Source organism: Aquarana catesbeiana, linkage group LG10, assembly GCF_042186555.1.
Source record: "Aquarana catesbeiana isolate 2022-GZ linkage group LG10, ASM4218655v1, whole genome shotgun sequence".
Lineage (NCBI taxonomy): Eukaryota > Metazoa > Chordata > Amphibia > Anura > Ranidae > Aquarana > Aquarana catesbeiana.
Window position 1 is genome coordinate 200,176,809 of NC_133333.1, and position 27,714 is coordinate 200,204,522.

The following is a 27,714-nucleotide window of genomic DNA, read 5'->3' on the forward strand; positions in this document are numbered from 1 at the left end:
GAAATCCCACTGCAATATAATGGAGTAACATGTAAATCCCAACCTGTTCTTTAATTTTCAAATCTATTACATTCCCAGAGTCTGCACCTGGCTGCACCACTATACAAACAGTAATTTGAAGTAGACTATCTATCTATCTATCTATCTATCTATCTATCTATCTATCTATCTATCTATCTATCTATCTATCTATGCTACATGTCTTTGATTTAAAAAAAAATCCCAATAAGTGTATGTAGATTGGTTTGCTTCAAAGTTATAATGACTACAAACTATGATATACTGTATATACTAGAATTTTTTTTCTATAAATATACTACTAATGGCGGTGATCAGTGACTTATAACGGGACTGCAATAGTGTGACAGACAATCTGACAATATCTGACACTGGGTGGGAACTGACTAACTGATGCTGGCATCACCAGTGACACTAATACAGTAATCAGTAATTAATACTATACACTGTCACTGTACTAATGACACTGGCTGAGAAGGGGTTAACATCTCAGGGTAATCAAGGGGTTAAGTGTGTGCTTAACAAGTGTTAATGTGTGCATTATGTGCTGCTTTTTACTAAACATCTGTTTGTTTCTTCTCCCTGCAAAGCAAACAAAGAGATTGTCCTCTCTGTACAGAGCCCTGTGTCCAATCACAGCAGGAGTTGGGGGGCACGTATGTGCACCCTGAAACTGGAAACAGGCAGCGATGTATCAATACAATGTGGGCGGGCGGGCGGTCCTAAAGTGGTTAATCAATAATTACACTGAAGAACAAATTTTGGCAAAAGTTTTGCTTCCTGAAAAACTTTTGTTACTCTGTCCAGTGCATATTGCTGCAGTGTCCAACAAAAGTCAGCCAGCATCGTTGGATCCCAGTTGTTCTGATACCGTTTTTCAATTGTAGCAATGTCCTAGTGAATAGTGAAACCTTTAATCATGTTTGTGTAGCAGGCCAGTTTTAATGCAATTTCTCCTCTTGGCCACAAGTTGGAGACAGGGAGATGCTGATTTGTCCTTCCAGAAAACTCAGGGACAGAAAGCAGACTGGGAAAAAGGGAAGTTTCAGGAAGAGCTGAGGAGGCTGAGGAGATTTGAGAGGGAGAGAGAGAGTCTAGAAGCCCAGGAAAATAAAAGGCTCTGACAGGAAAGTGCAGAGATGGAGAGGAGAGACTGGGGTGGCTGAGGAGAGACAGAGACCAAGCCACAAAAGCCCCTGGGTGGTGTGACAGTTTGAACTCCACCTGAGAGAGAGAGCCACGCTGACACAAGGGAGTGTGTGGTGGAACTCCATCTGAGAGAGAGACATGTTTTGCCAAATAATGCTGCTAAAAGACTGAGGAGAAAGGAGGCAGGAACACTGACACTCACCCGGTACACTACCATTCGTCCCAGAGACCCCGCTCAGCAACTTAGCGCCGCCTACCCCAGTGGAGATGACCCACACTGCTTCAGGGATCGCAATAGCCATCCAGGTATCCAGTCAGCCGGTGTCCAGCCACCTTGCCATTTTAGCTACCAGCCATCCTGATCAGCCGACAGGAGGTGATCCGGTGTCTTACAACATTGCCAGGAGCCTGAACCAGCATTTGGAATCTCCATTGTGTCACCGCACAGAGGATTGGTGAGCAGGTGAAAACCTAAAACATCCTTCTTAACACAGTACAGACACTGCGTGCAGACACCTATACCCCTTTCTAGTGTCAGATGATGCTTGTTTGGAGCTGCCACCTTTAGCCAGTCTGTTCTTACAAACCACTACCTAACGGAATATCCTAGATGATTACTGTCTCAATTTAGCTTGATTGAACCTAAAGTACTTTACAAAGGGCCCCAACGTTTGCTAGCAGAAGACACTAGTACTCTTCAACACCCAGGACCTGTAACGCTACAAAACTCGGTTCACAGTACCTGTTTAATCCATTTTTGTTGTTTACATTTCAACAGTGTTCACAGCCCAGAAGGAGCTGAGAAATTGACAAACCTCTCCTCCCTCTCAGGACCCATGTTATGGGTATAAAGATTAGTGTGTTTTTTTTATATACTTACAGTTGATAATTTTGAAGGTTATCACTTCTATTGTATTGATACTCTGCAGTAAGGTTTAACAGTGTTGTAAGTATCCACATATTTTTAACTGTAATAGTATATTCAACTTATTTATCACTACTGGTGTGTCTGTCTGTTTCTGGTAACAATCCACAAGCAGGCTAACAGTATTTTCTACTCGTGTCCTTAAAAAGTTTTTGCAGAGATTTTAGCTAACCAGGTGTGCTAGAGAGGCTAAGGCCATTCTTGGAGTTGAGGCAGATATCAGAGAACCCAAAATCACCAAGCGGCTCATTCAGGGTGGCGCTATATGTGGGGGCTCGTTCGGGATCCTCTTTTCTACTAACAAACCTCAAAGATAATGCCACAGAGACCAGGCCACTGCAACCCAGTGGTGTGAGGAGGAAAATGGCCAACAGGAGTTAGGTGTTGTAATCGACATCCCTGGGGTGGCCTGGACCAAGGAAAAGATCAGGCAAGCTGTAAAGACACTAGTCCCAGATCAGAAGACCAATCAAGAGAACTCACACACTTATGCCCTAATAGAGTGGAAGAAAGGGATTCCCACTTGTTTCCAAAGGGAGAGGTTACGGTTGACCGGTGATGTTGAAGCTTGTCTAATTCAGCTGAATGTGCCCGACATGAGTCCAGAAAGCTCAAGCCAAGCAGCCCTGGCAGAGGAAGCCACCACCAGTAACCATGATTGGGCCGGAGTTCATTTCAGCCTTGGGAGATTTTGTGACAAAATGTCAGAAGGACATCCCAACATACATTGGGACCGGGTATCATTTTCGGGTAAACAGCCTGTGCCCGCTGGGAAGAGTAGTATGAAACCTGGATGGAGCAAGCCATGCAGGCCCTGGAAGAATGGAATGTGCCAGAAGCCCAAAAGAAACAGCGCATCAGTGAGAGCTTGATAGGAGCTGCTGCAGAATCTTCAGAAAGTTCAGTGGAACGCACTGCACAGCCTATGACTACCTTGCCATGTTGCAGGAGGAGTTCAGACTAACAGAGAAGGCTGCAGACTTGATTTACCAATTTGAGCATGCTCTCCAATGCCAGGGTGAGCGCCTGTCCAAGTATATCCGGCGAATAACAAAATGCTAAACCAAATTGTATTAAAGAAGGGAATGGAACTTTCAGCCATAGATCAGGTTAGAATGCAGAAGATCCTGAGAGGAACTCTACGCTCCGATCCGGTCTGGATCCAGCTAAAGACTTCAGCCAATGTCATGTCATTAAAGTATCCTGAACTCATTAGGGTAGTGATGGAGGAAGGGGCTATATTTGAGGGCAAGAAAACTGCAACCAGGCCAGCATCAGCGTCTCTAGCTGACATTGGGTCAGTGGGGGCAGCAGAGCCCAATTCGGAGACAGCCACTCTGAAATCCCAGATGTCACAGATGATGGAAATGTTGAATCTGTTAGCAGCCAAAATCACCACATTGTCCAGTGAAAGTAATCTGGGGTCCAGCCAATCTCCAACTCCTACCATTGCCTCTGTCAGTGAATCATGTGTTTGTTTCAACTGCAGAGGAATGGGACATAATTGTTAAAGTCCATCCAAGTCTGAAAGCCAATGCCAGAAACCAGCGGGAAACTTCAGAGGGCCGCAATAAAGGAGCCAACCGGGTGCCCATCCTCAGCAGTTAGCTCCAAAGTTAAAGACGCAAAGACTTTACAGAGGGCCCGGCTGCTGTTTCTGAGCAACCATACAACCCCCTCTCCTCAACCCCAGGTGCCCGGCCACAGAGAGCAGATACACACCAGCCCTTTGGGGCCCAACAGAGATGAAAGCAAAACCTGAAGCCCATCAAGAAGGGGGCACGAATACAGACGACAGGAAAAATTAACTACTCTAGTCCCGGTAGATTTCCTGACAAACTTGTGGGACCTTCTTCCATTGTGTCAGTCCAAGTAGAAGGCATCTATACAAGGGCCCTTCAGGACACTGGGGTGCAAGTTACCCTGCCATATAGAGACTTTTACGACAGGCACCTCAAACATTTACCTCTGCAGAAATTGGAGGAACTGGAGACTTGGGGTATTGGAACCCAAAATTTCCCATATGATGACTACTTACCGGTCAAGTTGACTTTTGACCCCTCCATGACTGGACAAACAGAAACGTTTGATACCCTAGCCGTTGTATGCCCTCGCCCATCAGGAGCCAACAAGAGTTCTCTGATAATAGGAATGAACACTGACCTTGTCAGAAGGCTGCTCACTGTATTGAAGTCTAACACCCCAACCAAAGGCATACACCCTATGCTGAGACAAGTATATCAGCACCTAGTTGAAGAACAGAGAGCCCCAGCTGAAGGAGTGGGAAAGATGTGGTGATTATACAGAAGTGAGACGATACTACAGCCTGGAGAGGGGGCATGTCTAAAAGCTTCAATCAAACTCAATAGGGAACAACCGAGTCCCTTTGTTGTCCTTCAAGCTGGCTGCCAGGGAGAGGACACTGTAATGGAGGTAATCCCAGATATGATATCAACTAGGCTCTGCAACAGAGTCGTGGGAAGATCCCTGTCAGTGTCCACAATGTTACGGCCTCGCCATTGAAACTGCGGGCCCGAATGCTGTTAGGACAAGTGAATTCAGCCACTCCAGTCTCACCATTTGATTTGGAGAAGGGAGAGAAGGACAGAATCTCCATAGAACAGTTTTACACACAAAATATCCCACTATTACCTGAGTGGAAAGAAAAGGTCAAAGACCAGCTCCTGAGATGGCAGGATATGTTTTAGAACCATGAGTTTGATGTGGGGTGTGCCCAGCACCGGATTCGCCTTCAGGAAGACAAGCCATTCAGGGAAAGAGTCAGATGGATCCCACTGGGTGATCTGGAAGATCTCAGTGAACAACTATCAGAGATGAAGAGATCAGGCATCATCAGAGAATCCAGGAGCCCTTATGCCTCCCCCATAGTAGTGGTGCGGAAGAAGAATCAGGTATGTACTGGCCATTGGGACTACAGGGAGTTTCCCGGTGGGCCGACGGCTCAGTGGGCCGATTTCAGTGACAGTGGACCGCTGCCTCCCTCCAGTCCTCTGTCCCCCCCGCAGTGCTCACCTCCTCTCCCTGGCTAGTTATGCAGCGCGCCTGAATACAGACATGATGCTCAGGAGTCAACACTTAGAAGCTCATCATACGATCTGGAAGGAGGGCGGCCTCACTTTCCTGCCTAATCTTGTTCCATTGGGGGGGGGGGGGGCAAACTGATTCTTTGCCCCAGGTGAAATAATGTCTAGCTTCCCCACTGGTACTGCCTATAAGAGAAATAATGTAGAACGGCTAATAGCTAGTGGGGGGGGGCTTGGGTGGCAAGCCGGCATGGGAGAGACCTGTCAAAGTGGGCCAGTCTGGGTGAAGTCCAGGGCCAAATTTTTGTCCCAGTCCAGCCCTGAGAAGAATGGATCCCTAAGGCTGTGTATCGATTATCGATCGCTCAACAGGAGGACCATCCCTGATCAGTACACCACTCCAAGGATAGAAGATGCCCTGCAGAGCCTATCGGGGGTGAAGTGGTTCATGGTGCTGGATCTGAAGAGTGGGTACTATCAAATCCCCATGTGCCCTGAAGATAGGGAGAAGACAGCGTTTATCACCCCAGTAGGGTTCTTTGAGTTCGAAAGGATGCCTCAGGGTCTGTCTGGTGCTCCGGCAACATTTCAGAGGCTGATGGAGAAGACAATAGGAGACATGAACCTGATCAAAGTGCTGGTGTACCTGAACGATATCATCATCGTCGGCAAAACACTTGAAGAATATGAAGAGCGTCTGGAGAAAGTCCTGAAGAGACTCCATGACGAGGGACTGAAGCTGTCCATGGAAAAATGTCAGTTTTATCAGCCTCCAGTTAATTACCTCAGCCACATGTCTCCGCTGAAGGAATAGCTACTGACCCCCAGAAGCTGGAAGCTGTCACCTCTTAACGCCTACCAATGTAACTGAGCTTAGGTCATTCCTGGGATTTTGATCATACTATAGAAGGTTCGTCGAAGGATTTGCTTAAAATAGCTTGGCCCCTTAATAAGTTGTTGAAGAATGAGGATGATGATGACCCCGATTCAACAAATCCCATCGAGCAAATCAGAGGACCCAGGAAGCCTCGAGAGTTGATCAAAGTCCAGTGGGCCGACCAGTGTGAGCAAGCCTTTTGGCAGCTGAAGTGGAGTTTAACAACTGCTCCTGTTCTGGCCTATGCCAATCCAGCCAAGCCGTATTTAGCTGCATGTTGATGCCAGTCGAGTTGGGCTAGGCGGGGTAATATATTAGGAGCACGATGGACACCTGCGGCCTGTTGCTTATGTGAGCTGAAGTCTTGCACAAGCTGAGAAAAACTACCCTACTAAGTTGGAATTCTTGGCACCAAAGTGGGCAATGGTGGACAAGTTCAAAGACTACTTGTATGGTGCAGACTTCGTGGTCAAATCTGACAACAACCCACTCACATATATACTCACCACAGCAAAACTGGATGCCACCAGGCACAGGTGGTTGGCCGCCCTATCCGGGTTGCGCTTTAGCTTAAAATACCACCCAGGAATTGGAAACAGAGATGCTGATGCCCTGTCGAGGAGACCCTATGACTTGGGGGTTTCCTCTGAAGAGTGGACTCAACTGACTCCAGAAGGGATACAAGCCTTGTGTCAGGGAGTGGAACATTAGGCCAAAGGAACAACTGGGGCAGAAGCCATCGGAGTCTCAGTGGCAGGTATCCCCAAATACTATTGTGATTTTTCCCAGGTCAGGGATAGCAGCCTACCCAAGCTTTCAGATAGGGACTTAAGAAAGGACCAGATGGAAGATCTCCTCTGTAGTTTACCACTGAAGGCCCCGGAGAGCCAAGATCTACTGCTAACAAACTCTCCAACAGAAGCACGATTAGTGCACAAGCAATGGGATCATCTGCAGTTACGCAATGAGGTGATCTACCGAAGGGGCCCCTCAGATGATCCTGAACATAAATGGCAGCTGTTATTACTGAGAAAGTATAGGGAAACTGTGCTGACTGCCTTACATGACAATCATGGTCACCTAGGGTCTGAGAGGACATTCAAACTGGTGCAAGACCGGTTCTATTGGCCCTGTATGCAGGCTAAAGTTGAGGGATACTGTCACTCCTGCATACGGTGTATACAGAGGAAGACTTTGCCCCCACAGAGCTGCCCCAATGGGTCATCTTTAAAGTCAAGGATTGATTTTCTGTATCTGGAGCCTGACTCAAGTGGACAGGGAAATGTTCTGGTGGTGACTGACCACTTCACCTGGTATGCCCAGGCATTCCCATCTAAAGACCAACAAGGAATTACGGTGGCCAAAATACTGGTAGAGAAGTTCTTTGTCCACTATGGCCTACCTCAGCATGTTCAATCTGACCAGGGGAGAGACTTTGAGGGTAGACTCATTAAAAGACTGTTTGACCTGTTAGGTGTTCAGAAGTTAAGAACCACTCCCTACATCCCTCAAGGGGATCCTCAGCCAGAACGCTTTAATCACACCCTCCTAGATATGCTTGGGACTCTTACGGCTGAAAGAAGCAACATTGGAGCAGACACATTGCAGCTATTGTACATGCCTATAATAGCACTGAAAACTATGCCACAGGCTATTCACCATATAGGCTGATGTTTGGAAGAATAGATCGACTGCCTGTTGACTTAGCATTCGGCACCTCTTTAGATCATACCTCCATGGTGTCACAGATATGTGGATAGCCTGAGGAAGAGTCTGAAAACAGCATATGAAATATCCCAGGCTGCCTCAGACACCCGGGGCCAGCGAAACAAGCGAAACTTTGACCTGAAGGTAAGAGTACACAAATTTCAGCCTGGCGACAGAGTGTTGCTGACAAACTTGGGTGTCCCTGGGAAGCACAAACTGGCTGATCGCTGGAAGTCGCAGCCCTACATTATCTGTAAGAAGTTACCAGGATTACCAGTATACCAGATTCGCCCAGAAGGAAGAACAGGCCCGCTAAAGACCTGGCACTGGAATCATCTGCTACCTCTAGCAGAAGCAATTCATATGCCTCAACAACCAGATCCACAGCCTACTCGAACTACTCAGAGATCATGTCCAATAACCAGGTCTCAGTCTGTGCCACTGAACACAGATGAAGAGGACAGTTAGGAGGAAGAACTGGGCATGGACTGGCTGTGGCAGTCTACGCTATCAGAAGCTGCCACTTTTCTTCCTTCTAGAGAAACAGATACTGGAACCCTCAGGCCTGAAGCACCAGAGTTCATACCACAGAGCCAATCATTGACAGGCCAGGAGGATCTTCTGATTTCCCTAACTGCAGAGGACACAGAGACTCTTCACCCTTCTATTGTGGAAGAGGAAGAGGTTGCTATACCAGAACTATCTGAGCCCAAAGAGCAAAGGGAAAAACTAACAATTCACCAAAAAGACTTATGATACTCTAGGCGAAAGTTCTGAGGAAGCTATCTATACATCTCAAAGAACTCACAACTGGCTGACTCTTCCCATTACAAGTTTAGTGGACTGCGACTCCAACTCACTGTGTGGCACATCTAGGTGGGTCATCCCAATATCGATGGCTTGTGGGCAAGGCAACCTCACCTCTTATGACAAATGGTGGGAGGTTCCCTTGCCAGGTTCATACGTGCATGCCAATTGCTTGTTTTCTTACATGTACTAACCTGTTTTTGCCTCCTGTTGTATTTTGAAAGCATGTAACAGGTTGTGGACATTATATGTTGATAGACCCTGTCCTTCCTTTGGGGACCAAAGGTTTTTTTGGTGGGGGAGTATGTAGCAGGCATGTTGTAATGCAATTTTTCATTTTGGCCCCAAGATGGAGACAGGGAGATTCTGACTTGTCCTTCCAGAAAACTCAGGGACAGAGAGCACACTGGAAAAAATGGGAGTTTCAGGAAGAGCTGAGGAGATTTGAGAGGGAGAGAGAGAGAGTCTAGAAGCCCAGGAAAAGAAAAGGCTCTGACAGGAAAGTGCAGAGATGGAGAAGAGAGACTGAAGTGGCTGAGGAGAGACAGAGACCAAGCCACAAAAGCCTCTGGGTGGTGTGACAGTTTGATCTCCACCTGAGAGAGAGAGAGACACGCTGACACGAGGGAGTGTGTGGTGGAACTCCACCTGAGAGAGAGAGACATTTTTTGCCGAAGACTGCTGCCAAGAGACTGAGGAGAAAGGAGCCAGGCACCGATAAAAATCACTTTTATCGGTGCCGGGAGAGCTCCCCCCTCTCCCGCCATGCTTCGGTCGTCTCCGCCACTTACCGGAGCCGTTGTTAGTTGCGGAGACGATCGGGTTCTCTTCCTTCACAGGCTGGATGCCAAGTGAGGGAAAGATGGCCCCCACATGGCTCCACACCATTGGATGACAGAACCAGCGTCAAACGTCACTTTCGCCCTATGGTTGTAAAGGGGAATTTTTTTTTATTGCATTTTAGTGTAAATGTTAGATCTTACATTTAAGAGGTCCTGTCATGTTTTTTTTTTCTATTACAAGGGATGTTTACATTCCTTGTAATAGGAATAAAAGTGACCCACAATTTTTTTTTTTTAAAGGACAGTGTAAAAAAAATAAAATAAAAAGTAAAATAAATAAGGAAAAACAAATTTAAAGCGCTCCGTCCCGCCAAGCTCAGGAGCGAACGCATACATAAGCCGCATATGAAAACGGTGTTCAAACCACACATGTGAGGTATGGCTGCGATCTTTAGAGCGAGAGTAATAGATCTAGCACAAGATCTCCTCTGTAACTCAAAACTGGAAACCTGTAGAAAATTTTAAACGTCGCCCATGCAGATTTTTAAGGGTAAAAGTTTGTAGCCATTCCACGAGCGGGCGCAGTTTTGAAGCATGACATGTTGGGTATTAATTTAATCGGCATAACATTAAAAAAAAATTGGGCTAACTATACTGTTTACTGTCTTATTTTTTAATTAAAAATGTGTATTTTTTCCCAAAAAATTGCGTTTGCGAGACCGCTGTGCAAATTCGGTGTGACATAAAGTAGTGCAATGCCTGCCATTTTATTCTCTGGGGTGTCTGAAAAAATATATATATAATGTTTGGGGGTTTTAAGTAATTTTCTAGCAAAAAAAAATGATTTAACTTATAAACATATAAACTTATAGACTTATAGACTTATAGACTTATAAAGTCTGAAAAATAGGCCCGGTCCTTAAGTGGTTAATCTTGCCAAGAGGTATTATTTGAAATATCTCCCTCAAATAATAAAAAAAAAACCTTAAACCCTTCTTGTTAATTTTGCTCAATAAATGTTCCATCGGTCCAAGTTTTATGTGAAGTGGAGGCAAAAATATCTTTCCTGACAGGCTCCATGGCAGCATACGTGTGGGTAGGCTCCGCCTCCATAACTACCCAATAGGACCCCCTCTCCCATTAATCTTTGCTCTAGGCTGCTATCCATGTTCCTTTTTTGTCCTCCTCCGTAGGACCAGGTGTTGGTTCTCCTACCTGAAGAGAAAACCTCCCTACGATCGATGATGCCGAGTGCCAAAGATTCCTCCGATAGGCCCTGACTATTAGCAGGGTATGGAGTGTATAGCAGAGTAGCGCTGAAGATTGGATCGGTTCATCTATGTGCGCACGGTCTGTTTGCCTAATGTTTCAGGCGACCATTATCTGCTGCCAAGTCCGGTGTGTGTGTGTATGGATGGCGTTCCTCGCCCCAGGTGATCGTAGGTGGAGGGGTAAGTTTTTACATTCATTCACATATGGCAGCAGTGTTTATATGTATCATACCTCTGTGTGTTGTTTTCCTGCTTCCTGGTATCCTAGATTGGCGCTGACGCTCTCTGCGTTCCAGCAGCCGCTCTCTCTGTGACTTCCGGGTACCGGCGTACGTTCTGCGCATGCGCGGACCCAATACGAAGTCGAGGCTTGGTTCGCGCATGCGCGCGAGCGTCTCACGTCTGACGTCGGCGATGACGTCACGAGCGCCACTTTTAAAAGCTGTGGAAAGCTTTCAGAGCCCTGGGAATGTTCGTGGGGGATACGGCGACTTCCCGGGGCTACTATCTTGGCGGTTCAAGGTAAGACAATCTCTATTGTCTGGGGGTGGAGGTCTGTTGTCAGTCAGGTGATCCTGTGAATCTGTCTCTGCAGCTTCCTATTGTATTGACACTATGGACTCCTCACTGCCCCCTAGTGGCCAGCCCGCTTGTAGCAGGTATGTTTGCAGTTTGCTTTGCTGCCTGTACAAGGATTGAGAGTAGAATTTTTAGGATACCAGCTGATTTTCTTTCTCTATCTTCTCTGTGTTTCTTTCCTCACAGCCCTACTAGGTCTGATCCACACCGTAGTTCCCATAAAGGAAGTGGATCATCAAAATCACACCACCGGCAATCTTCCTCCAGGTCTAGCCGTCATAGATCTCCTTCCAGATCTGAACAGCGCAATAAAATCCTTCTCACCCCCCTTCATCTCACTCTAAAGAGAGTTCAGGAAAATCATGCTGGGGTTGCAGGATGCCTGTTCCAACAGACAAATCTCTCTGTGACCACTGCTTCTCTAAAGCTGCAGATGAGAGGGATGGTGCAGACCAGCGTTTGGAATCTATGGTTAGGTGGGTTGTGAAAGAATCTCTACAGGAGAGAGAAGCCCAGCAGCCCCGTGATTCCCCATCAGACCCATTATGCCCTCCAGTGGGTGAAGGTTCTGTGCATGAGACATGGGATTCTTCCCAACCAAGTCACCCTTCTGCTCCTGTTTCAGACAGCGAATCGGATCTGGAAGATCCTGGCGTGGGGTTTGAGTTCGCTTTAGTTCCTTCATTGGTGAAGGCAGTAAAAGAGGCCCTGAAGTGGGAAGATCCAGTTACTTCCCCCCCAAAACAGAGGAAGTTTTTTAAGCAGCTCAATAAGGAGCGACAGTATTTTCCTTTTCTCTCTGAGCTGGGTGAGGTCATTTCTGAGGAATGGAGCAAAATGGACAAGAAAAGTTCCATGCAGTCAAAGGTCTTGAAACTATATCCTTTCAGGGAAGAGGAAGTAAAGCACCTTGAGTCAGCTCCATTAGTGGATGCAGCTTTAATGAGACTAGCAAGATATGTAACGCTTCCCTTGGAAGACACTGTATCTTTTAAAGATCCTTTGGAAAGGCGAATTGATTCGGATTTAAAGAAGATCTACCTGATGTCAGGAATGGCATGTAAGCCAGTACTTGCGATAGCTGCAGTTTCCAAAGCTTTGGAATCTTGGTCTGATAATGTGAATGAGTTCTTAGGAGGTATCTCTACTGAAACAGCTAAGGATTCTCCTATCCAAGAGATCAGGCTGGCATCAGCCTTTCTTGGGGAGGCATCTATTGATGTCATCCGCCTGATGTCCCGGGTTATGTTGGCAGCTGTTTCAGCTCGTCGTGCCCTATGGCTCCGTCCGTGGTTGGCGGACCCAGCTTCCAAGCAAGCTTGGTGCCGAATTCCGTTTGAAGGTTCTTCATTGTTCGGCAATAAACTCGATAGTGCCATAACCCGGGCCACAGGTGGGAAGTCTGGTTTCCTACCTCAAGACAGACGCCTACAAAATCAGAAACGCAGTTTCCCTAGAAGACAAAACTCTGATCGCGCTAGGGATGCGCACAGCTACAGACCTGGTGGGGAGTTCTCTAGATCCTGGAAATCCAGGCAGTCTTCTTTCAAGAAACCCGCAAAAGGGGGTTCCTCTGGCAACCAGGACGCCACAAAGTCCTTTTGAGATTGGGCCTCAATCCGAGATTACTGGACCATCAAGACGGTCTCCTCCGGTCACAAGTGGGTTTTCAGCAATACCCCAAGACTCAGATTTGTTCCCACAGCTCTTCCAGGTTTAGAAGAGAAAAAGCAGGTCCTATTAACCTACGTGAGCTGTTTATTGGATCAAGGCGCAGCCGTCCCTGTTCCAGAAAACGAACAAGGCAGAGGCATGTATTCTCCACTGTTCATGATACAGAAGAAAAACGGTACATGGAGGCCAGTAATAGATTTAACACATCTCAATTCTTTTATTCGAAAAGAAAAGTTCAAAATGGAGTCTTTAATTACGATCCAACATTCAATACATCTGGGAGATTGGATGATTTCAATCGATCTGAAAGATGCATACTTTCACGTGCCAGTGGCAACAGAGTTCCAACAATTCCTCCGCTTTGCGGTCGGCAATCAGCATCTGCAGTTCACTTGTCTACCCTTCGGCCTACCAACGTCACCTCGGGTCTTCTCAAAGGTCCTCTTGTCGGTTGTGGCTCTACTCCGTATCAAGGGGGTTCGTCTCCACCACTATTTAGACGACCTACTTCTCCTAGCTCAGAACGAAGATCAACTGTTAGAGCACAGGAGCTTAGTCATCTCCACCCTGCAGGAATTCGGGTGGCTGCTGAATCTAGAGAAGAGCCATTTAGAGCCAACACAATCTCTGGTGTTTCTAGGGGCTCACTTCGACACATTGGAAGGCACTATCTCCCTTCCAGAGGAGAAGATTGGAGTGATTCGAGACAGAATACACAGGGCCCTTGCGTCGTCTCACCTCTCAGCTCTCCATTGCCTGAAAGTAATTGGCACAATGACAGCTACCATTCCTATGGTGAAGTGGGCCCAATGGCATACACGACCCTTCCAAAAAGGGTTCCTTCAACAATGGGATTCTTCCAGCCAAGTCCAGCGCATACATCTTACGTCATCCATGAGGACGTCTCTTCTTTGGTGGCTTCAAGGGAAGAATCTGCGCAATCACCATTCAATCGTGCCCATCTCATGGGTCACGTTAACTTCGGATGCCAGCAATCGAGGTTGGGGCGCTCACTGCCTTTCGGAAGTGGCGCAGGGCCGATGGGGTTTCCCTGCTCGAGGGATTGTCTCCAACATTCTGGAGCTGAAGGCCGCCTTTCAGGCACTCCTGTCATTTCGCCATCTAATAGAAGGTTCATCTGTGATGCTAAGGTTGGACAATACAACTGCGGTAGCTTACATAAAGAGGCAAGGTGGAACTCGCAGCTGGTCTCTGCTACAAGAAGTGGAGCCAATAATGAGCTGGGCGCAGAAATATTTGTCCAACATCTCGGCAGTTTACATTCCGGGGATCCAGAATGTACAGGCGGACTTCCTCTCGAGAGTGCAGATGGACAACAACGAGTGGTCTCTCCACAGAGAGGTGTTCGAGTGGCTTCTGACCCTGGGAGTACTTCCAGAGGTCGATTTATTTGCTTCTCCATGCAACCACAAGATGCCCAGATATTATTCGAGGTTCAGAGACCCTCAGGCTTACGGGATAGATGCTCTCTCAGATCATTGGAAGTTTCAGAAGGCTTATGCCTTCCCTCCGGTACCGGTGATTCTGCAATTCCTCCGGAGGCTCAGAACAGAGAAGGTGGAGATCATTGCAGTGATTCCTTTCTGGCCCAACAGGCCGTGGTTTCCTCTGTTGTCACTCCTGAGTTATCAAGACCCAGTTCCCCTTCCTCTCAGGCCGGATCTACTGTCGCAGGGCTCGATGTTACACCCATGCCCATCTTGCCTACACCTCAGGGTGTGGTTCTTGAGAGGGAAAGGCTTGAATCCCTAGGCTGTCCGGAAGAAGCTATTCCAACTCTTCTCAGTGCCCGGAGGGGAAGTACGAACAGGGTATACGAACGGATATGGTCTAAATTCTCTGATCACATGTCTTCCCGGTCAAATCCGTGTAAGTCTCCAGCAGTAGAAGACATTCTAAGTTTTCTCCAATCAGGGCTGGACCTATCTTTAGCAGTCAGCTCACTAAGAGTGCAAGTGTCAGCCATCTCGGCCTTCACAGGAGTATCCTGGGCTAATCACACATTAGTCCGTCAATTCTTTAAAGGAGCTATCAGGCTTAAACCTCAAGAAGACCTAGATTTCCCAAATGGGACCTTCCTATTGTCTTGGATTTTCTCTCCAATCTCGGATCAGATCCTGACAAACCTCTTTCCATGAGAGATCTCACACTCAAGACCACTTTCTTAGTAGCTGTGACATCGGCTAAAAGAGTGTCAGAGATTAGAAATTTAGGTTCTGAAGAACCTTTCCTAACCTTCTTTCCAGATAGGGTAGTGTTGATTCCCATGCTTGGTTCAAACCCTAAAGTGACCTCAGTCTTTCATGAAAATCAAGAGATTGTACTTCCTACTTTCAGAACAACGGACGATCAGGATGTTCATCCACTTGACGTAGGCCACACTCTAAAGCAATATCTGGAGGTCACAAGTCCATTCAGACAAACGGAATTCCTTTTCGTTCTTCTCCATGGTAAAAACAAAGGAAGGCGAGCTTCGGTCAGATCAATTTCCTCTTGGATTGTGCAGACCATTCAGAGGGCATACAAGGCAAAGGGCTTGGCCCCTCCAGAGGCAGTGACGGCTCATTCGACCAGGAGTATCTCGACCTCGTGGGCAGCTTCCCGGCATGTCGCGCCTGAAATCATTTGTAGAGCGGCTTCCTGGTCTTCTATTAACACATTTGTTTCTCATTATTGTGTTGAGCCTGCGGCTCTGTCATCCATTAATTTTGGTTTACAAGTATTGTCGGTTGACAACGTAAAATAAATTTGGTTTCTTTACTCAAACATTTTTGCCCGCCCGTGTGTATTTTTGGGCGAGTTATTTCCCACACGTATGCTGCCATGGAGCCTGTCAGGAAAACGGAAAATTTATATCAAATACTTACCGTAATTTTCCTTTCCTGATAGGCTCCATGGCAGCAGGAGTCCCTCTCAAAATGTCTGGAGTAGGCTAGTTACGGAACATGGATAGCAGCCTAGAGCAAAGATTTATGGGAGAGGGGGTCCTATTGGGTAGTTATGGAGGCGGAGCCTACCCACACGTATGCTGCCATGGAGCCTATCAGGAAAGGAAAATTACGGTAAGTATTTGATATAAATTTTCCGTTTTGTTGGGTCAACATGTGGTTGCATAGCTGTCCAATTTGTATATGTAACAAACTACTTGGTACATCCAAGCTGCAATCCAAGCAGCAAAGTCACTACTTTTAGATCTCCACAGATATTCCAGTTGTACTTGGAATACTGGATGTGCTTCAACAACATTTACATGTTTTCTTTACTTTTTTTCATGAGTGCAGCATAGCCAATAGGTATTACAAATTGCAAAACATGATATGTTAAATTACAGGTTTCAAACAATCCACAACAATATGAGTGAGCACTCAGTAATCAAAAAATAGCTGCTAGCACAAAAACAAAGCCAACCTTGCATGAAAATATAAAAAGTGACAGTGCAGCCCTTATACTCTTATAAACAAATTGACATATTTACAAACATATAATATTGAAATAGCAATTGATATGATTAGGACTTGTCCCAAATGAAACCACCATAGTCCATATAGAAAATGCTAGTAGTGCAAAAAAAATGTCCCAAATGATTATTATTATTATTCAGGATTTATACAGCATATAAATACACGCTAGTATCCTTCCTCAGAGTGCATGCAAAAATCCTGGGGTGCGAGTATAATCCACTCTGTCACCGACAATGTGTCCAACCTCCACCTCCTAAATGCACTTACCAGATACAGTAGATGAGGTATAAGACCACATACACATCCAATCTAGATCGCCGGGTAGCCCTTGGATTCCCAGTCTCAGATGGCGGTGACCATTCCTCTGCACATAGAGCTTACAACCAGGAGTCCACACAAAAGAAGTGAGATGCTGTGTATTTTATTTTTTTCACGTGGAATGTTTGTTTGTCCATTTTAGTAATAAAATACTACAATATATACTTTTTTTGTGTGGTCTCCTGGGTGTGATCTTTTTGTGCAGAGGAATGGTCACCGCCATCTGAGACTGTGAATCCAAGGATTAACTAGCGATCTAGATTGGATGTGTATATGCTCTTATACCTCATCTATCTGGTGAGTGCATTTAGGAGGTGGAGGTTGGACACATTATCTTTGATAGAGTGTTTTTTTCTATCCCCCTGGGATTTTTGCATGCACTTTCTGAGAAAGAATACTGGTGTGTATTTATATGCTGTTTTTGGGACAATTTTTTGCACTACTAGCACTTTCTAAAAAGGACTATTGTGGTTTCATTTGGGACCATCCCTCATCATATCAATGGCTTTTTTTTTTTTTTTTTTCATTTATAGTCATTTTGAGTGTCACTATTTCATTAGTATCTGTTTGGTCATATGTCAATGTGTGTGTTTATAAAAGTATAAGCGCTGCACTGTCACTTTTTAAATTACAGGTTATTTTCATGAATAGCAGCCAAAAATCTATTAGATACAACAAAAAATGTTTACGAAGCAAAATCTTTGTTGTCCAGTGTCATCAAAATATCGAGCAATGTATAACTTACTCTTCCTGTTTTGTTTCTAAATAACTTCCCAAAGGCTTATGCAATACAAAGCTGTAAATCTGACAAACTACAGGCTAAATCATACTCAAGGATTTGCGCAGATCCCTCTTGCTCAGACTACTTCAACAAAAGATATTTGGCAAATAAGGTAAGTTATCCTTATTCTAAGTACAGATTTTAAAGCAAAATAATTTGACACATCTGATAATCAAATTAAAAGCTGGCCATACACTGTTAGTTTTTTTTTTCTTTCAGCCTGCAGGATGATTAAAAAATATACATAATATATTCCTGAAACCATGCTTTATAGGTGAATGTCCCCCTGCTGGGCTATTGTATTCTGACAGCTCGCGCAATGGCTGTCAGAATACCTGAACAGCAGCTACATCCAATCAGACAATTTTCCTCCTTGCTCCTTTGATTTTTCAATTGAAGTATGTCAGGTGGGGCTAGGGGGGCTGACAGACCCACCCACTAAATTGATTTCAGACCAAAATTCAAATAGTGTATGGCCAGCTAAAGCCTCGTACACACAATCGGATTTTATGACGGGAAATGTTCGATGTCAGGCTGTTGGCGGAAAATCCAACCGTGTGTATGCTCCATCGGACAATTGTTATCAGATTTTCCGCGGACAAATGTTGGATGGCAGGTTTTTAAATTTTCCGCGGACAAATGTCTGTTGTCGGATTTTCCGAGCATGTGTACACAAGTCCGTCGGTCACAAGTCCAAAGTACAAACACGCATGCTCAGAAGCGAACTAGCGTTCGTAATGAAGAATTAACATTCGTGACATGGCAAATTATGAAATCTCGAAAAGCAGAGCACAATTCTCTTCTTCTTTAATGGGATAATAATGAAGCTGCTTTGCTGGTGATACTGATGGAGTTATTGCAAACAAATTTTCAAAGGCTTTTTTTTCTAGTGATATCAAGAATAATATTATTATGCTTTTTTTTTTTTTTTTTTTTTTTGAGCAAGTTGCCACAACACCATTATCCCATAGTTTTTAAGATCAAAGATACAACTATGTTGGTGTCCCTTGTTAATTTTACATTGTATTTTATAAAATGTAACTGCCTACTCCCAAACTGTCATTTGAAGTAAAACACATAGCCAAGTATTATTCTCCACAATGTTTTTATTGTGCATTAAAAAAAGAAAACAAATAAAATTAGACATGCTATCTGCCAATAGAACTTAACCAAAAAGTGCATTCTATGCATCCAAAAATATAGAAAATATAACAAATCAATTCATTATTCAACCAAAAAAATAATGTCAAAGCAATAACTCCAAGGCCAATAATATATAACAGGTTATTTCCTCCAATTCCGCAAAATGTCTGGTTGATGAACGGCCATTCAGAAACGAACTGAAAAGCATGAAATGAAAAGCACGACTCAACACTCACCAAATTTCTACTAACACGAAATTAGCAAAAGGAGCCTAAAGGGTGGCGCTAAAGAGCAGAAAAAACATGTAGTACGTCACTACGTTCGTAACTGTTGGCCAACAATCATGTGGCCGTGTGTATGCAAGACTAGCTTGGGCCAACGCCCTTCGGACAAAAATCCATGGTTTTGTTGGCCAACAATCCGATTGTGTGTACGAGGCTTATGTGTTTGGCCTTTTATCACCAACCTCAGCTCAGATATTTTTTTACATCAGCTAATTAGCCACTCATTTCCTTTAAATACATTATCTTGTCTGAACATAAGTCATTAAGAGTGCCTTCCATATATTGTTTATATCTGACTCGGTTGGTGCTGTGCTATAAAAACTGCAAACTGAATATGAAACTTTTTTTAACTCAAGCTGAATATAACATTTTGTTGTGTTAAATGGTATACTGCATGTGCTACCATTTCTTTAATCTGAAGGCCTCATGCACACGAGATGCTGCTAAACGCACGTTCAGAGGCAGTTGGACACTTTTTTCAACTGCCCCTGAACTCATTCAATGTTATCCTATGTGTCCATGTACACAGTCTCGTTTTTTGGCATTTTTAGGCAGTTGCGTTTAACCTCGTTTTTCCAGAAGCAAAAAAATGGGTTCAGACGCAAAAGTTTTCCACGTTTCAGACGCCAAACGTGGCTAAACGCGGCTAAATGTGACTAAACGGTACTGCATTTAGCCGCGTTTGCGTTTATAAGGGTTTTTAAAGGAACCCTATTTTTTGGACCAGAAAATACAGAAATATTATGGTAAACTGCAGCAGAGAATGACATTTTGCGACCCAAATTTGGGGCCCCATATCTTTAGGCCACTTGGAACCCCAAATTTGGTGTGCAGTGGAACTAGCACTACAACATATCCAAATTTGGGGGTCCCAGCACCAAGTGGCCCCGAGATATGGGGCCCCAAAGTCGGGTCACAAAATGTCATTCTCTGCTGCAGAAAAGTGCTTGACATTTTGCGACCCGACTTTGGGGCCCCATATCTCGGGGCCACTTGGTGCTAGGACCCCCAAACTTGGATATGGTTTAGTGCTAGTTCCACTGTGCTAGCACACTAAATTTGGGGTTCCTAGCACCAAGATACAGGGCCCCAAATTTGGGTCACAAAATGTCATTCTCTGCTCTGCAGACGCTTCTAGACGCAAATGCGGTAAAACGTGGCTAAACGTGGCTAAACGCGGCATACAAACGCGGCATACAAACGCGGCAAAATGGGCGTTTCTAAACGCCGCTTTCAGCTTTTAAAAACATGTGTTCAGCAGAGTTTGCACTGGCGTCTCGTGTGCATGAAGCCTAATGGTCAAGACTCTTTCTTGCGTGCGTCTGATAGAATAAAAACATTAATAAATCATTTTAAAACCAAAATGTACGCACTGGCAGAAGCAGGTGTAATGCAGTTAACATCATTAAATAATATGTAAATCCAAAACATGATTTTTACCACTTTGGATAGAGTAGAATATAGTAAAAAAAGTAGAAAGCCCATCATGTTTTTTGCCATCAGTGTCCCATTGAGGAGAGTTCTCTTCATTCCCTGCTTTATAGATGCAACAGGAAGTGAAAGGAAATCACTCCAAAGTGAGAGAAATCCCTTCCTAGGCAGTTGTCACCATAATAAGTAGAATATTTTCCTTATATTCTTTTCTACTGACAACTCATACATTTTCCTTTTAGTCCCAGTGACAGTGTTTTACCAAGACAAAGGAAAAGTATAAATCTCCCTATTGGGGACACTGACAGTAACAAAAAAAATGGGGTAAAGGTAGAATAGTGCCAGAAATGTGTGTAAAGTCTACAATTTATTTTTATTTTTTAAGTCTCACACAGTAAAATAGCCAATGTTTTGGGACTAAAAGGGTGCCCCTTCATCAGGGCTTGGTAAGGTTGGGTTCACACCTAATACGGATACGGCTCACAGCAGGGGTCCGGTGCGTCCCTGTTCTCTGCTTCAGGAACAAATCGGGCCCAAATTTTTGCCTGAATTCGGACCTGAAACGGAGCCAAAGATGCACAAGACCCCTGTGCAATGCGCTCTACGGCTGCCATGCAGATGTGTGAACCGACTCCATAGAGAGTCCATCACAATCTCCTGTCATGGGAATTGGATGTGGGAAAACCCGCATCCAATTCACATAAGTGTGAACCCAGCCTCGAGGTTATAGATAGTGGATATTGAACTTGTGAGCCTGGGGTGTTTTTGCAGAACATTAAAGGGCAAGCAGCTTTTTCTCCTGACGCCTTTGCTGTTAAAATTACCAATTTACATTTTCTTAATTTTTGTGGTGTATTCTATGTGTTCATTTTACCATTTTTATTTCTAGACATAAATGTCTTTCTGGTCACGTTGTGACACTGAAGTGTTCAGGTAAATCATTTCTCCTGCACTTTGCTCCTATTGTTGAACGTACATATAAAAATGTTAATACATGTCATCAAAGTAATTTGTATTAGTATTAGTAATGAAGTATGAATTTTGTCTTTGGATGCTTCCTGTAGCCAAAATCAGTGCTTGGCTTAGTATAACTCCTACCTATCACAATAGATTGCCACTGTAGACTGTACAATCAGATTAAGCAGTAGGCACACAGAAACATACAAGCAGTCTGGCAAGGTTTATCAACAACATTGCTCAGCTGCGAATACAGAAAGATACAATGAAGCACTGTTTCATTTTGTATCGCTCTGTTTATTCATCTACAGATCAAAGGGATGAACTTCGATCTACAGATGAAGTCAGTTAACCAGTTGTAGACTCTGGGCATTCTATACACGCCCCAAAAATGTCATCATTGTACACAGGGCGTGTCTAGCACATCCTGTCCTTCTGCCCTGTTACCAGGATCCCCCCTGTGCCAGTACACGGCAGTTCATTTCTGATTAATCACAAATGCATTGCAGAGAAGGTCTTGGCAGAAAGAGCTGTAAAAAAAGTAGTCTGGCAATGTTTAGCAACAACATTGCTCAGCTGCAAATACAGAACGCTACAATGAAACATGGTTTCATTTTGTATCTTTCTGTTTATTTATCTAAAGATCAGAGGGATGGACTTCAATCTGCAGATGAAGTCAGTTAAAGCAACATGACAAGTAAAAAAAAGTTTTTTTTCCTTTGTTTTTTTTTAAATAAATGTTTCTCTGTTGAACCCCTTATTAACCCTTAGTTTACTCCAATCAGCCCTATTTAACTCCTTATTCTCATTCTCCATTGAATTATACTTTTCCTGGTGATTTTTTTTTCTATTTTATTAACTAATATTAAAAAAAAAATATGTTTTTGTTTGCTTTGTTCATTAATATTTTTTTTTCTTTTACCTATATATTTAAATGTATCACACTTAAAAAAAAGTGCAAAAAAAACCCAAAAAACTACCTTACTTCATTTGTAAATAACTTTGCAATGCTTTGTACAAAAATCATAATTGTAGTGTTTTTTTTTAAACAGGACAAATTGCAGAATAAAATGCACACTTTTTATGTGCAGTAACACTGTTTATTTCTAAACTAAAACTGCTCATATAGAGAAAAAGTGCCTTTTGTTTAGTTTTATTACGTTTAATTGTCCAAGGTTTGCGAAAAAAAGTATTATTGTTGCAGGACAATATTCACGAAAAGAAAGCCTTATTTGTACTTAAAATAACGACGTAATACATATATTGTTTTTTTTAAGTAATGACAAAATGATTGCAGAATAAACAGACTTATAGCAAAAATTAGAAAATTGCTCTAGTCCATAAGGGGTGAACAGGTGTGAGAGCCAAAGTGGTTAATGAATCTTTCATTAACGCAAATATAAACCTTAACTGAATGACATTTAGGTCTCCAAAGCACTGTGTATGATAAACAAATGCTGTGTTTTTTTAAAATAGTTTTCAATTTTTTTGTAATATTGTGCTGAACTTTTTGAAATCCTTTGTTGCATATCAGCTTTGCTAATCTCCCACAACGTCCTTAAAGCCACTTCTCGTCTACCCGAATGTACTGCAGCAAATGCTGCTTTGTATTTTTCAAGGCAGGTTTCCTGATGGTGACAATAGTGGAACATTCCTGTGCAATGTGTGTCTGCACAGTCATTTGTAGTCTCCTTTGGGACCATGTGTGACAGGATAACAATGCATGAGCACAATACAATTTTCTTGTTCAATTCCCTTTAGATTTACCTTCAACTATTTAGTGCAAGGGTCTGCCTAGGGTTGCTACCTGTACGGGATTCACCCGGACAGTTCGGGTTTGGAATCATGCGTCCAGGTTTCAGTCTGCCTGAAACCCGGACATATTATTCAGGCCGGGCTATGACTTCCTTGTAGGGTTGCTGGCTGCAGTTGTCTAAGCTGAGAATGTCTCTTACACTCTTTTTCACCCTGCCCAAAGCCAGCACTATCAATCTCCCCCCAAACACACACACAGACAGGAGAGGGCTCGATCTGCACCTCTTCCTCCCCCCCACCCCTCTGTGTCTGCCCATACTCCAATCCCTGGCACTGTGCCTCAGAAAAGGAAAGGGGGAGTCAGAAATTTGAAGTCCAGTAGCCTCAGATACATCTTGATGAGAGGTGCTGACTGTGAAAGGGTGAGTGAGTTCACCATCCATCCTGGTCTATGACGGAAGTCACCCCCCTTCTCTCTCCTGCCTCTAAGTGAGTACACTAAGGTAAATCAGGGTCCTCAGAGCACCCCTTACATAAGAGTTCCCCTTTACACCAGAGGCCACAGTGTCCCCCCTTAAATGAGGGTTCCCAGAGCATCCCTTATGTAAGAGTCCTCAGAGTTCTCCCTTACATCAGAGTCTATCAAAAAGGACAGTGTAGCGCTGGACTAGTGATAAAGTGAACATATATATTATAAACACATGTAAATTATTATATCATGACCTAAAATTATTAAGTAAAAATAAAATAGTGAAAATCAAATGAGTAATATTAGCTGGTGTGAATCCATACCCTAAAAGGGTATATGCAAGAAAAAACACAAGTGCAAAATAATAAAAATAAAGTTCATAAGTGTCATAAGTGAAAAAATAAGTCCACAAAAAAGCCAATGCAGGGTCCGGAATTACATGGTCCACCGCTAGTGCAGCCCGCCACCAGATGGTAGAGTTGGAGGCTTACCAGAGAGCCTGCGACCGCCCTTACTCAGGGGGGTCAAAACAGGCTTAGTAGTGGAAGATGGACTCCCGGAGACGTCTCACAATAGATTCCTTAGGCTGTCCTACCGGTCTCCTCGCCAAACGGTTGGTCCGCAGTAACGGGAACACCAGTGTTGAGGGAATACTCCCAGGGGTTCCTTCCAGTGCTTTTTCCCAGATGGACCAGGCACAAATAAGCCACAAATCCCTCCTCCTCACTGGGCACACACTCTGCATTGGCTTTTTTGTGGACTTATTTTTTCACTTATGACACTTATGAACTTTACTTTTATTATTTTGCACTTGTGTTCTTTCTTGCATATACCCTTTTAGGGTATGGATTCACACCAGCTAATATTACTCATTTGATTTTCACTATTTTATTTTTACTTAATAATTTTAGGTCATGATATAATAATTTACATGTGTTTATAATATATATGTTCACTTTATCACTAGTCCAGCTCTACACTGTCCTTTTTGATATATTTTTCATGTGCCCGTGTATTGGGGTCATGGTGTTTTAGCTGCAGGATTTCCTTCATGGTATTTTATTTTCATTATTATCATCATTTCTGTTTAGCACCTAGCGCAATTTCTTTTTTATTTTTGTTCTTACATCAGAGTCTGCAGAGTCCCCCCTTACAGTGAAGGGGAACTCCGCAAGTTCAAATGTAAAAGAGGAACTCTGGGGATTCAGATGTAAAAGGGGAACTCTTGTTATTAACTTCATATGATTAGAAATGTTATTTAATAGCAAAATATATGTATAGTTTATACAACTAAAAAAAAAATTGCTGTGCTCTGCTTAAGTGTTTGGGTTTTACTTGAAGAAAAGGTGGCAACCCTAGTTCTGCCTGATTGCATACAAATTGAAAGTGTTAAGGTTTGACCTCATATTATATGATATATCTATATATAATGGTAAATCTAAAGGAAAATTGTACAAGAAAATTGTATAATTTATGGCGAGATTTAGATTGTCACCCTCAAACAGAAAAGGTCTGCTTAAGAACCCTCATGGTAGGATCAGCAGTCATTTTTGTAAAGTGCATGTAAATCCAAAACGTTTAATCAGTTTATTGCTGTCCGTGTCCTGTTGGGGAAATCTTACTAGTGATGGGACATCCCCTCTAGACAGTTGTTGAAGAAACAGAAGAACCTGAAGAAGGAAAGAAAAGAATACCACAGGAGAGATCCAAAGTATAGTAAATGACAAAAAGTTGAAGGTTTGGAAAAGGAGCAGTATACTCACATCTGTAGGGTTGTATAAAGCTCGGATATGGTGAGAGGCCGCTTTCCATGTTCCAGAAGAATGTGTAGCAGACAATATAGGAATCCTGGTGTGCAATGAGGTTAGAGATTTCAACCCCTTAAAAGCGGAGGTCAAGTCAGCATAGGGGCCCATAGTAAAGCACAAGGATTTTATGTCTTTTCATCAAAAGGTAAGTATTTATTAGGTGTGTAATATTTAACAACACCATCAATATATTTATTGGCTACTTCATCAGGATCAGTGAGCCTGGACTGCATATATTGTTGCTGCAGGGAGTGTTTTGTTTCATGTTCTGCTGATAAATGTAGGATTTTGGATTTCCCAACACTTCTTGTCTTGTTGATAATCATCACCAGGACAAACATAGAAGGCAAATCGTATTAGCAGGAACACAAACAGCATTAAAATATGACAGCTATTGTAATCCCTCCTTACTCTTTCCAAAGCTAAAAAAAATATGGGACTACATACACTATAACTGGTTTCCGACTGGGCTATAGCAAAAAGGTGGCTACAACATAGCTCTCCAGTTCTGGGAGGACATCCATGGACATCCTCCCACATTCGTGCCTCCCGCCCACCTCCTAGGGCATGTAACGCAGTGGTTCTCAACCCTGTCCTCAAGTATCCCCAACAGGCCATGTTTGCAGGTTTTCCTTTATACTGTACAGGTGCGTTAAATGAGAGTCAATGGCTTGGTATTTTGGACAGCTATTTTATCTAAGAGAGATTCCCAAAACATGGCCTGTTGGGGGTGCTTGAGGACAGGGTTGAGAACCACTGTTGTAATGGGTGCAACATGTGACCACTGTGTCCTTTGAACACAGCTGATCACAGATCAGGATAAAGCAACAATCACAGTGGCCCTTTAATATGTAATCAGCTGGGAAAAGAAATGTTTTTTTTTTGGAACTTTAAATGAGGTGCATACACATGGCTAGAAGAAAAGACATGTTTTATTCGTGAAACAAGGAACATGGCAAAATGACCTGATACCAGCTCCCGTTACAGACAATTTGGACAGCCTCTGACTCCTCGTCCCCCATTTTCCAGACTTATTACGATGTAAGTACTCATAGGAATGAGTAACTCTCTCCCTTTCTTTTTGCACATATCCTCCCCGTTGAGGGGTACAACAATGGATCATACTGGTCTACTCATATTTTGTTTTTTATAGATTTGCAAGCACCTGCCCCTGAAGAGTGGTATTATCCACAAAACACGTCGGGCTAATTTGGATGTACTTATTCTCATGCAGACACCCCTACTCAATACATTATCTTGAGTTCTCCATCTACCATGTAATTTTAAGTGTTTTTACTACATCCAGGATTCGTTCTATACCAGACAGTGGTTGGCTGGTTGCTACTAATGTTTATTTCTATATATGGTCTGTAATATGTGATTGCCAATTTTATTAATTGCTGCATGTATCATGTCATTTTGCCATGTTCCTTGTTTCACCAATAAAAATATGTTTTTGATATCTACTCATCTTCTAGCCATATGTACTCACCTCATTTCAAATCACAAATACGTCCCCTTTCTTTTTGCAGATTTAGGGATGGAGACATGTAACCCATATGTCTCATTTAAAGTCCAAAACTCCCCCTTTTTAGTTCATACCTATGTAATCTGCTGGTCACATGTACACAGACTTGCCGGTTATTGGCATTGCTTTCCTCACACGCTTTCTCTGTACAAGTCTGACAGGGCAAGGATAATCAGGGCACTTGACTTGATGGTAAGGCAGTTTATGGTAGCACGTAAGCCTAAGAACAATGACTAAGGTGTCCTACCACGCTTTCTTATGCCATGCTCCTAAAATGCTGAAACTGCACCATAGCTACTTTGAGTTGTTTAAAGGTTAATCTTGCTTTTTTTTTCTTCAATCCAAACTTGCAATTTCTGCAGAATGTGGATCTCGTTCCAAGTCTTCCAGGATTATTGGAGGGAGTGATGTCGCGTTAGGTCGCTGGCCATGGCAAATCAGTTTATACCTTAATAATAAGCATGTCTGTGGCGGCTCCATCGTGGCACCTAACTGGATCATAACTGCTGCACACTGTGTGCACAAGTAAGTGGTAAAAGGCAAGCTTTCTCTGATGTCCCAAGTAGCATTAAAAAGGAGCCATTAGAATAACAACAATTAAGGAATATATATATATATATATATATATATATATATATATATATATATATATATATATATATGATTATTTCTCATTATTACACCCACTATTGAGTTCTCTTTGACCCTTTCATTACTCTGGGAATGCCTATGGTCTGGGCTGACTGAAGCTGTAGTCTAGCTAGTGGCCAATTCAGCTTTTACTAACTTTGTGATGTGCAAACAAATGGCAACCTCCCCAACCTATAACTGACCTTTGTAGCAAGGAGCATATGGAAGGGCAGCACATGTCAAAAAACAAACAAAAATTCCCAGCTCACTTACCAGCCAGCCTGCAACAAACTGT

The 27,714-nt window shown here is 43.4% G+C and overlaps 1 protein-coding gene across 1 annotated transcript in view; it reads left to right on the top strand.

Annotated features, from left to right (window-relative positions):
* Window positions 1-27,714, top strand: part of TMPRSS5 (transmembrane serine protease 5) — a 112,517-nt gene that overhangs the window by 55,775 nt on the left and 29,028 nt on the right. Inside the window, exons 6-8 of the mRNA XM_073603097.1 lie at window positions 17,413-17,526; window positions 21,162-21,205; window positions 27,152-27,314. Coding sequence (XP_073459198.1) covers window positions 17,413-17,526; window positions 21,162-21,205; window positions 27,152-27,314 — 321 coding nt within the window. The remainder of the gene's footprint in view (window positions 1-17,412; window positions 17,527-21,161; window positions 21,206-27,151; window positions 27,315-27,714) is intronic.